A 12,181-nucleotide genomic window follows, 5' to 3' on the forward strand; every position below is an offset into this window, starting at 1 on the left:
ACACATCCAAGAAGCTCATCTCGGTACCAGATCACAGATATGCCAGCACTAGATGAAATCCTTATGCCCGGACACCCTTCTCACTTGGTAATAGAAGAAACCACAGTGCAGCAACAGCGAGACAAGATGAGACTCACACTCGTGCCTCTTCAGGCCCAGGTGGCCAGAGGAGCAGGCAGGTTGCTGTGACAGCACTCACCTCATCCTGCTGCTCTCCTGCCTGAGCCTGCTCTGCTCGGAGCCCTGGGGGCAGGAACCTCCTCTGATGTTTTTGCATTTCGGGGTGGATGTATTTATTGTGTGCTCTGCTGTGTTTGTCTGGATGTTGAACTCTGATGTTTATCTTCCTTCCACCCGCCTCCAGCCTGCTGAGTTCTGGGAACAGCAATTACTGAAAACCGGGCTTAGTTCAGCACATGAGGCCCCAGTCAGCAACAGGCAGAGGCAGACAGATCTGCTCCACACCTCATTTCTGTGTGTGGATGGCTTTTTATCCTACCCACCCCAGAACACCAGCAAGGTAAAAAAAAGTCTTTTGAACCTGGCTTGCTACAGAAACAAGAAAATTTATTCTGTGCTCACATATGCTAGGTTACACAGCATAATTTCTACTAAATCTGACAGAAGAGAAACAGTTTCAGGGATGTTAATGTAATGGAAACAGGTGGATGGAGAGAAAAATAATTTCCTATTACCAAGGAGTCTTGGAGATAGAAAAGATAGCAAATCAACTCAAACACCTTTTAGGTACTGGGAGTCTTCAGAGGAATTTCACGCTGCTACAACATCCAAATAAACCCTAACAGACCCCCCAAGGAATTCAACTGGAAGGGCCAGCAGTACAGGACAAAAAGCTTTATTAATTCCACTGCTCACAGATACATTCCTCCAAAAACAGCATTCAGGTTTCCTACAGAACTTCTCTGCCAGTGGATATGGGGGTAAGCACAAATAAGGGTGAAAAACCAGCACTGGCATCAGTAGAACACGGATCCCACCTCTCCCCAACAAAAATGGACAGAGAGCAGGGAAGCTAATTTGCAGCAGGGAACAGACTCCCACACTATGCATGCAGGCAATTTATACTGAGATATTGTGTAATTAAATGGATACCTTTTCATATCCATTTTCGAACAGCCAAAAAGCATTACCCCAGGCAGTGAATTTGGAGCTGGCAGGAAAGCAGGAGTTATTACACGAGCAAAACTAAAGCCAAGAAACCATCTAGCAGACTGCAATCAGAAAATGCCATTTAATAAGAGCGAAGGAGCAACCAGCAACAGTAATCAATTGAGTAACAGCAGTTGCCACAAGCATGGTTAATGGACACAAACTCAGAGGGGATTAGCTTTTCCCAGGATCCACTAGTTTACTCTTTCTGGAAAAGAAAGTTTTGCAAACATCAGTACATTCCTAACTGAACTGGTACCCAAATCCTACAGGCAAATACTTCCAGGAGTGTTTCCTACCAGGCTTCCTGCTCAGTTTAGTAACAGAGGCATGGAAAGTAAATTCTGATCTTAGGTAGGAAATGCTTCCCAGTCTCAAATTTGATGGAGCCTCTGAAGCCAGAGGCTACCTAGCACAGAAACAAGAAACTTGACTTAATCTGTAATCCTGAAGGCTGAAAAAACTGTGAATGCCTGATATACACTGGCTTTCCTCCAGTGTGATCTTTGGAGAGAAAAGGCTGCTGTGTTTTTAGTCCTCAGCACCTGACATGAACAATGCCAAAAGCACTGTTTCTGTGCATCCTGTTTCTTTGCCTGGAACTTTTCCAGCTCCAAAAGGCTGCATCAGCTAGCCAGGTCCAGCAGGATCCTGAGCACTGGGATGGCTAACTCATGCTCTGCAGGTGCTCCTCCTGCCAACCATTTCCCTTCTGTCTGAACAGGCCTAAAAGCCAGCCTGAAGGCTGAGCAGACTTCATCCGTGTCACTGCCGTTTCCAGATGTCTGTGACTTCCAAAGTTACTGACCCACTTTAGGAAGCTTGGGTGTTATGTGAAATGACAGATGTCTCTGCCAAGTCTGCCGGCTGTCTTCCTGCGCTCCTGTCTCTTTTCGTGCTTAAGGACTGAGGCAGTACAAATGCAAGCCATCATTTTCAGGAGAACCACCAGCACATGTGAAAGCTGAGATTCTGAAAAGTCTATTCCTTGAAGAAAAATTCTTCTGTGGATTGGAGGAACGCGGAATAGCAAAAGACAGAGATATGACCCCGTGTGTGCCCACACTCTCCTTCAGTCCCTGTACTGTGTCTCAGAATATGCTTTTACTACTGTTACCTTTGAGGTCTATAAAGGAGAGGTTTCAAATCCCTCCTGAGGCAACAGCAAATGCAGACAGCTGAGCCAGACACATGAATAAATCAGCAAGAGCACAGCTCAGCCAACACAGTGTCCTTCAGGCTGACACCTCCATGGTCCACAGAACCCATCTCCCCTTTCCCTGCAAAACCAGACAGCAGCAGGAATCAACTGAAAAGAGGAAAAAGCTGGAAAGCAGAGGGTCGCCATCAAAGCTGTGTGAGATCCAGGTTAAATCCTGATGTAGCTATTTGACATTGAATCTAGGAAAAGTACCACTTGATAAAAATTGTGCCAAAGCTATGTTCCTATGGTAAGACAATCACAGGGCAAGCACTGAGATCTCCTAGCAGTAAAGTCAGTGCAGCCCCAAAAACACCTGATCAGAAAGGTCTCAGACAGCTCCATTGTCAAATGGACCAAGCAAAACAAGACACCACCTCCAGAAGTCTTGACTTGGATGTCCTGAGCCTACGGAGAAAACCATGTCTGGGTTTTTGAGAGGCAGCTCTTGTAGTCTGACAGCAGCACTCCCAGAAGCACTGCGACAACTGATCACAGCTGATTCAGGTATAATAAGCAGAACCACCTAGGTGACCATCTAACGTGCCTCCTCATTTGAAGCACGAGAACATGACAACGAGAAAGGCTGGTTAATGAATGGAAGAAAAGCCCACACAGACCTTCCCAGCTTTTAAGATGTGACAGTGCATTTGTCTCACACAGCACTGGCTATCCTTGTGTCATAAACTTGGAGAGCAAATGAGTGTAACAGCTGACTGCTGTGATCCCCAAAGACGTTGTTCCCCATTGCCTCTTATTTCTCAAATGCCAGCTGCTCCACAGAGCCCCAGAGAGGTTGCTTTGCAGCTTGCTGTTCCGTGGCTAAATTCAATCCTTCTGCACTGAGGTGTTCAGAGGACTGGGGGAAGGATGCGACAGAAAAAAAGGCGTTGTTTCCTCATTACAAATCAGATAGCGTGACTGACATCAAAAGACAAGCACACAGATGGAGCAAGCAGAGCATGGAGCGAGGTAAGGGAAGAGCCTTGCTGCTGTGAAATAGAAAAAAAAAACCTTGCCAAGGTAAAAACATCAGGCAGAAAAAGCTCATGCACTGGGACAAGACACTCTCTCTCTTCAAGCAGAGCATCCTTTCCTCCTTCCCATCTCCTGAATGTATTTACACACATTACCATACCAATTCCAGGGTAGAGCCCTACACTGTGTGTACTGTTTCCTCTGGGAGAAAGTATGACAGCACACAGGTAGGACGTACTGATCACACCACTCTGCCTTCTAGAAAAGTCTCCCATTCTGCCATGAAGAAGACAATGCACAAATTGCACAGGTCAAACTCTTTCCCTGTTGGCCATCTTCCCTGCCTCACCAGTCCCATGGGCCTGGCCCCTAAAAATAAAGCTAGTTTACAAAGCTACCATCTCACTGCCACCCACATCCATAGTAGCTGCAGTGTCTGCTGGGCTGGCTCCAGGTCGGTGACTTTGCTGGAGCATCTGTTTGTGCTGGGAAAAGAATTTGGTTACAGCTCAGATACAGCCAGAGCCCAAGCTCTAAAACACACTGATGTCTACTACCCAGGCAGCAATGCCATGCACGTTACAGGCACGGCCAACACATTTCACTTGGGCAAGCCAGCCTGCAAACCACTGAGAGGAACAAGGGGACGGGTGAATAACACACATCTAACACCTCCCTCTTGTCCAGCAGAAGGTCTTAAAGCAGGGAAGGCAGGCTTAGGGTTCACACAAACAAGCACCCAAGCTTCATCTTCCACACCAAAAACAGCAGACAAGTCACTCTCATCTGAGAGGACAAGGTCTGCCTTTGCCTGCTTTTCTTCATTTTCATCTCACTTTGATTTCTTCCTTCTTTTTTCATGACTGCTCTTTCTCTGTACAGTAATTACACTGCAAAGAAACTAGCTGAGACTGACAGAAATGGTGAAGTCCTGAGGGTCCTTCCCCCTTCAAGCAAGAGGGAAAAGTTGAGAAATGTGCTAAGGAAAAGGTGTCAACAGCATTGGGACTGGGGAATTCATTAAATCCACAGGGTTCTTGTCAATATATGCATTCAAATGCATTTTCTACTCACCTGTGGTCTACTCAAGAACATTTTTCATTATTTCTCTTCCTCTGCAGTTGCCCATAACCTCATTTTTTTTTCTAACACAGAGGCTATTACCCTCTGATCTAGACAAACAATAAAGCCAGTCCAAAGCACTCCCAAAGTAAGAGCTATTGCTCAGACACTAAAGAGCTAGAGTGATATATTGAAATGGACAGATCTTCCCTGTGGCTAAACCCCTCACTGAATACACATAACCTCATTCCTGCCTTGAAGAAAACAGATTGAAGGCCATGTCAGAGCCAACAGTCAGAACCCTTATATCAAAACGCCTGCAGCACTCCATGAAAAACCAAAGTACCTGCTAAGCAACCAGCTGCAATAAACTTGTCCTTACCACCTCGATGGAGCAATGTGCTTTTCCCCAACTACTTCAAATCAACCCTTTTTCCAAGGTCTGAGATCCCCGATTACTCTCTTCTCTTTGGAGAAGAAATTAGGGATAAGTGTGGCACCTTGTAGATATATTGCCTTCTGCAAACGCTGGCCTTATCTATCTGACTTTTCAGGCTTGAATGGCATTTTTTTTTCTGCCCAGAAGAACTGGAAGCACTCAAACTGCCAGTGTCTTTCAGTTCAGATCTGAGTTCAATTTTGTCCAAGTTCCACCTTAAAACTATTGCATCTTGCTATAAGGAAAAAGAAAATTTTACATTGTAGGTAAGAACTTTGTCCTGCAGACACTTTATTCCTCAGCTTCTCTGCCCATATTTGCTTTTCTTATGGAAATCTCCAAAAAGCAATAAACAGCAAACCATCTTTTGTTCCCATGTGCTTTTGTTTTGGGTGATGACAAACTGACTGAGGTGAAATTGCTGCTGCTGAATAGAGAAGCTTAACTAATTCTTTCAGATGAGTGGGACAGTCACCTCGTTTCCTTCTTGTCTTTCAGCAGGGTTAGTGAAATTCACAGCACTGATGTTTCTGCAGAAGTCATGATTAAAGCTTGAACAGCAGAGGAAATCTGCAACAGAAAATAATTACATTAATATACAGCTTTCAAAAAGCACAACTTAAACAGAAGCACTGCAAAGGAGGAGTGAGCTCATGCTAGCACAGCAGTGTGTACTGCCTCAGAAAAATCTGCACTTTGGAGGTAGGCAGAGCCATAACCTGACTGCACAAAATCAGTTTTTCAGGTGTTGGCATACAAATACTCCCTGGATTATGAGGTTACTGCTGAGCGTGATGATACCTGTGAATTTCTCAGACCTGCTGGACACACTGACACCTGTTATCACCCCACAACTTGTTGAGTCTCAAAGCTGTGTATAGGAAAAAAAAAACAAACAAAAACAAAACCAAAAGAAAAACCACAACAGCGAACACCAGAAATTGCTGACATGCCCTGGAGGCATCAGTCCTGCTGGTGAGTGAAGGCAGCCTATAGCCTTCTAACTTAAAATTAAGCACAGTCTGGAAAAGCATACCCTAAATGGTTCCAGTCCTATCATGTGCCAGAAACTTTCACTAGCCACCAGACATCCAGGGGTTGCTTCACTTAGGTCTTGCTATACATGAGTTTATCTGAAGGGGCAAGAGCAATACAGTCTCTGAGAAGCCAGCAAATTAAAAGATCATTTCATGCAATTTAAATGTTTGGCTGGGATCTCCTGAAGCCTGGTAGGAGGAAGCCCTGGGGGAGGAAAGTCAGATACTTTGTTTGAGGCATGTTAGCAAGAAGGAAACTGAGCCAGAGTGCTAGCAGGGCTTGGAGAATTATTCTTGCTGAAGTCAGATTACTCTCTGACTTGTCTGTTAGCCTCTGCTTAGCAGCACAGTAATGACCCAAAATTGCAGCTGACAGATTGGTGCTGAGAGTATGTCTCATCGAGGCTACCGCATGCAGACGGGCCATTACTCTTTCAATTTTGGTCTCTGAAGCCTGTTAACATACATTAGGCTTTTCCACATGCTGCTTTTCAGCCTGGTGGCCAGGGCAGCTGCCTGGGCCTCAGTCACCACCCACACGCTCAGGCCCCGTCTAATGAAAATGGATGACAACCCCAACTTAGTAATGGGATACAGATGGACCGAATGGTTTTTCGTTTCAAAACATATTTTCATTTAAGAAAGTCTCAAAAGAGTATGAGGTTTTTATTTTTGTATCACTGTAATTTACTCCCCCTAATCCGCTGCATTCTTCAGGCAGGCCAGGAATTTGAATTTGCAAACTCTCAGCTTAGCTGAATCTCAAAGTCTGCAGACTCACAACCACTTCAGCACGGCTACTCTGCTCATGGCCCTGCCATTCACTTTCCTTCTCTTGCATTTCACTTCTTCTACGTATGTTGCAAGCTCTTCTGCAGGACTGATGCAACTAATTAAACAACTGGTTTATCACTATGAAAGCCTTGTGGAATCTCCTGGCTCTGTACCTGTGAGAACACAGGGCAGTGCAATGGGCAGCTGACCAAGGGTCACCTCCCAGCAGGACTCCTCATTCTTCAAGTTGTTCTCACCTTTCCAACAACACCAATGGAGCACCATTTACTCAACAAACAAATACACAGAGTAAAAGTAAGAGTAAAACAACAGGCAAACACCAGCTGCAACAGCGGTGTCTTTGGCCAAATGTCCCTTGCTGCAAGTTGCCCCTGTGAGTCTCTGGCTAAGAGGCAGTTTCACACAGCTCTTGGGCTAACTTGCTCTCAGTTGCCATCCTGGGGCACCACATACTGTGCTGCACACAGGCCAGGCAGGACCCGCTCACAGCCTGCTGCCCTGGCTCTGTACCTTGCACAGGAAGTCCCTAGCAGCCCATGAGGCTGCCTCTGACATTCCAAAGTGCTCCTTATTTATGGTTTCTGCTTTCGTGCTAAGACCTTTCAAACAACTTGGAAATCATCTCCTTAATTCTAGGGCAATTTGCCCTTGACATCTCATTTACCAGTCACCTACCTTCCCAGAGAGGTGAAGCCTAGTTATGGGTTTCTGAGGGACAGGGCAAGTGCCTTTGTGTGCACATGTGAAAATGGAATGGGACTCAGGAAAGCAATTCTCCCTGAATCTTTCAGCCTTCATTACAATCCTTCTTTCAAGTGCCAGCTCTGATTTATGGCCTGTATTTCAGAAGCAATGAAGGCCTGCGGCTCAAACTGACCAGCTGTCAGACCAGACTTACGGACAAGGAAACATATTAACCTGCCTGTGCCTGCCTAGATCCCACAGCTGATGGAAAGAGCAGACAGACAGGGTATTCTTGGCACACTGCTCCTACCCAGAGCATTCCTTGGGGCTGTAATCCCTCAAAGGTAGAGAAACCCACAGTCTGAGTGAAGAGTCCCCTGCAATCTGCAATGGAGCCCCTGTGATCTGGATGGAGCCATAAGAAGAGAAGTGTCCTACAGACTGTGATCCCCACACTCCTGTTCACTTCCTGCAGGATCTTTGATACATCAGCTGGTACTTTGGTCTGCCTCCAGTTAAACAGACACGATCAATCTTGTTTGAAGCATAAAAATGCTAGCAGAGCAGGATCACTGCACAAAACCTCCTTCACAAAGGCTGCTATGGAAATGAAAAAGGAAGCTACAACTTACAGCAAAAGAATATACACGTATACAAAAGAACATACACATATACACACGCAGTGGCACTTCCCCTGTACAGCAATTCCAAACTCAGCAATAACAAGAATATTGTCAAAACATAAACATGGTTAAAGCAAGAGGACATTCCCTTCTCTCACTCTGTATCCTCTCACACAGCAGTGTGAGTCACATACAATTGGGACTGCTTTGCAATACAGAGACATTCTCATTTTTTCTCTGGAATGCAGTGAGAAGCCACCAGTGGCATTTCTTCCCAGCCATCGTGCCTCCAGCCCGCTCTGCTCCACACAACAAGCTGCTGCCGAGGCACGGAGCTGGGTTCACTAATCCTTTTCAGAAGAGCAATCACAAAGCACTTTCTGGCCCGCTGGCTCCCAGCAGTGGGTAAATTCATCACTTCACAAAGATGAGCGCTGCTTGCAAGCTAGTATTTCACAGCAAAAAAAGACTGCTGCTTGCTCCCCACGCCTTGGGCTCCAGAAGGGAATATTGATGTTTCCTAGGCACCTGCAGCTCCCTGTCTGTACACCTGCACCTAAGCTTCCGGCAGAGGACGGCTCAGCACAGAACTGATTTAGCTCCCACTGGATTGGCAGCACAGGGCCAAGGAGGCTCACAGCATGCGGACGTGCCCCGACCTCAGGGCTTCGCTCTGCAGTCTTGCTCCAACCAGAAGACTTACAAGCTCTGTGTAAAAGCCACTGTAGAAATACTCCCCGTTCCTTTCCTTTACAGATTGGGTTGCTGCCTGTGCTAGGCTCACCAGCTAATGCAGACAATAGACCTAGAGCTATTCTGATGACTTGTTCTTGCAAATGCATTAAAAAAAGCATGGCTAAATCAACCAGATGTGCAAACTATTTTTGCTCCATGCAGCAGTGACCTCCTTGGCTTCTTCCTATCTGTCAAGAGGAGACTAACATAAACCAGCCAAGAACAACCTGGTGAAGTACCCTCTTTTAATAGCAAACTTATCTAATCAGGAAACAATTTGATGATGGGAAGGAGGCTTGACCTCAGGCAAGTTCTCAGCTACACTGTTTATAGCTTTTACATTAAACATTAAAATCTACATTAAACATTAATTAGCTCAAAACAAGAGTCCTCCAGCCCCCCAAGATACAGCTAGAACCAACAGTTCCTCATTCTCAGCTGAATGCCACTGGCCAAAGAGACGACATGCTCCCTCCCAGCAGAGCTACTTACTCCTCTGTGCACTGCAGGCCTGGCAGACACAGACACAGATCCTCACCCAGCCCAGCCTATCACTCAAGACAAGATGCTGCTCTCTGCGCAGGTACAAGACATAGCTTTCAACTATGTTTCAAGTTTCCTTCACTTCCCAGATACTTGCTCTTTCTACAAGCCCTGCGTAATGCAACAAGTGGGAAGCAGACCTGTTGGAAGGTTTGAATCCAGACTCCAAGAGCTCTCTCCTAAGCACCTATGGTAAAGAAACTGAAAGGGTGACTTTTGTTTCATTAGGTACCTCCCTCTCAAGGCTATGAAATGAAATACAAATCTAAGAATGAGAGCTCAGTCAGCTCCAAAGGTGCTGGAGTCAGCAAAGAGAATACCCAGCTCAGATGTGCCTGCTACAGGAGAGCTCACAGGCTCAGTGCAGGCAGTTAAACTGATCACCCTTTGTGTGAGATGAACCTCAGCAGTCCAGGTTACAGACCAACGGCTTCTGGTTGTGCTGCCAGGCTAATGCAAATACTCCCTGACCACAGAATCATAGAATGGTTCCCTCATGTCCCCCTCTCCAACTCAGCAAAGACTGGAAAAATCCCTTGTGTGAAACATTCTCTCAAGTCATCAAGAGGTGGTCAGGATTTCCTGTGCTGCAGTCTCACATGAAGATGTCATGCAGTCTGAACAGTCCCCACGGAGCACAAACTGCATTCACAGCTTGTTGCTGCTGGGGGCACTGTGAACAGAGGAGCCGAGAGAAGAAAAGGAGGTTACATTTTCAATTTTCAAGCACAAACCTGGCTGATCTCTCCCAGATTTATCCAATATTGCATCTGTATATTCCATCGACTGCAAAATAGATTTTTGGTTTTTTAATAACAGACTAACAACTTTTCAAATCAGCACTCAGTGCCTCCAAGCAGACCCAAAGACAACAACAGTGTAGGACAAAAGATACCTTGGCCAACCATATTCTTCATTCTCCCTGCAGTCTTTGGTTTAACCTTAGTTTTCAGTAACTGCAATAATTAGCTAAAGGTTCCTCAAGGGCTGTGCATTACCTGAAAACAGACACAAACCCACCAGACTAAGTGGAACTCTTCTCTTCCCACTAAACTTATCTCTGCTTGCCAGCTATCTGGAGACAGACAGTGTCCCTGGGAATTCTGATCAGATTGAAACTCTCTCCTTTTTCCCAGCATGAAAATGAACGCATTGAAGTATTGATTCCCCACAAGCTATGTCCCCTGACAGCATGTATTAAAACGTGATCTTCACTATTAAAAGGACATACAAACAAGTCACAAGGGAAGCTAATAAATCTCAAATTAATATCTGGCTAGTTCCTGCACAATATCTATCCACATACACACATTCTGATCTCATGGTAAATGAGATTTACCCTGTATTCAACAAGGAATAAGCTACCTCAGACTCCTTCATGTTCATCATGGAGTAGGATATGCACACCCAGAGCTCGCCTTGCTACTGAATATGCTGCAGGTTTCCAGCCCCATGATCATTTCACCACCCTTCTGCAGCTTTATGTATAACCAGGAGTTATACAGTTCAGTGCAAACATACGCACTGAATACCCCCATAGAATCATTAGAGTTGGAAGGGACCTTTACAGGACCTTCTATTCTGTGAAACCATACCATGCACCGAATTAGGCGAGGAAATGTATGTGATAGCTGACTGTAAAAGTCTGCTGGTCCTTCTGAGAAAATAATGCATGTCTTTTTCAATTATTTTTTCTAAATGTCAAGATAGCTCACATGCACACACAAAATTGTCCTGAGCAGTGCCTTAAAAATGTGTTGGCCATTGCATTAAAAAAACCCACCAGCACACTGCCCCTTCTACTTGACTTACACCACTGCAAGACTTGCAATTATTCTGTGAAGCATTTAAATAAAAAATACCCACGTGTGACACACCATCTATAACCCTTCATTACATCCCTCCCTCTCCACCTGATCTGTCACTCTACACTCCCTGATACCACACACTGCCATCAGGCGGACCTAGCAGCCCTTCAGCCTCAGCACACTGACCACGGAAACTGCGGAACCACATCCAACTCAAACACTGATTTCAGCACTGATGAAAGAAGCTGGCTCAACTGTGCTGGCCCCTATCCACAGCACGTGCACTGGCGGTGCAGGCTTCCTGCTTGGTGCTCAGCCAGCGTGCCTCCTGTTTGCATTAGCAGGAGCCATCTGCAGGGATGAAAGAAGAGTTCAACTTCCAACTTGACTTCCAAGCTCGAGAGTAGCCTGACCACACTCTCCTCCAGGAACCACTAAATAATACAGCCTGCACAGCTTGCTGAAAAGGCAGTCTCTGACAGGGCTTGCTCCTGCATCTGTGTGCTGCAGGGTTTCTCCTTTCCACCGCACGCAGTCATGAGCGTTATTATCACAGACAAGATTTGATGGTAGATAATAAGGCACTTCCTACAAGAATACTTCCAAGATCTTGGTCTTATGATGCAACACAGGCCTTAATAACAATAATGGCCATAATTAGCTCTTCCGTGGCACTTGCTAGGGTAGCATGGACAGGTCGTGGTTGGACTCGATGATCTTTAAGGTCTTTTCCAACCTGAGTGATTCTATGATTCTATTAATTCTATGATTGCCATCCATGTACCCCGAGAAAAAATGATAGACAAGAGCTATCATGCACATTTTAAAGACAAAGAAACTGAAGTATTCAAACGGTGGTAATAATAAAACATGAATGCTATCAGCAAAACAAGGCATAAAATCAGGTCTCCTGCATCCCAGCTGGGTGCTTCAGGCAACACAGCTGGAAAGCTCCATATCCCATTACCCATACACTGAGTCACTGAGTTCCCCCAGCAAGGATCTTATTTTTCATTATGGAATGAAAAATAAAACAAACCACAGGGTTCTAGCCTCTCCTGCAAGCCAGACACAGCCAGAAATTTTGATGGCAAACGAGGCAGTGA

At 45.5% G+C, this 12,181-nt stretch overlaps 1 protein-coding gene across 19 annotated transcripts in view; it reads right to left on the minus strand.

Annotated features, from left to right (window-relative positions):
• Nucleotides 1-12,181, minus strand: part of MASP2 (MBL associated serine protease 2) — a 28,539-nt gene that overhangs the window by 15,244 nt on the left and 1,114 nt on the right. For 3 of the 19 annotated variants that reach the window (XR_007380826.1, XR_007380828.1, XR_007380827.1), the window contains exon 1: nucleotides 138-5,298. Coding sequence is in view for 10 of the 19 variants with exons in the window: in XM_048967585.1 (XP_048823542.1) it covers nucleotides 138-277 (140 nt within the window). In the remaining 9 variants the exon portion in view is untranslated. The other 16 variants (XR_007380824.1, XR_007380825.1, XM_048967597.1 and 13 more) reach the window with 10 other exon arrangements.

The sequence above is a fragment of the Lagopus muta genome, chromosome 21 (genome assembly GCF_023343835.1).
Source record: "Lagopus muta isolate bLagMut1 chromosome 21, bLagMut1 primary, whole genome shotgun sequence".
NCBI classification, from domain to species: Eukaryota; Metazoa; Chordata; class Aves; order Galliformes; family Phasianidae; genus Lagopus; species Lagopus muta.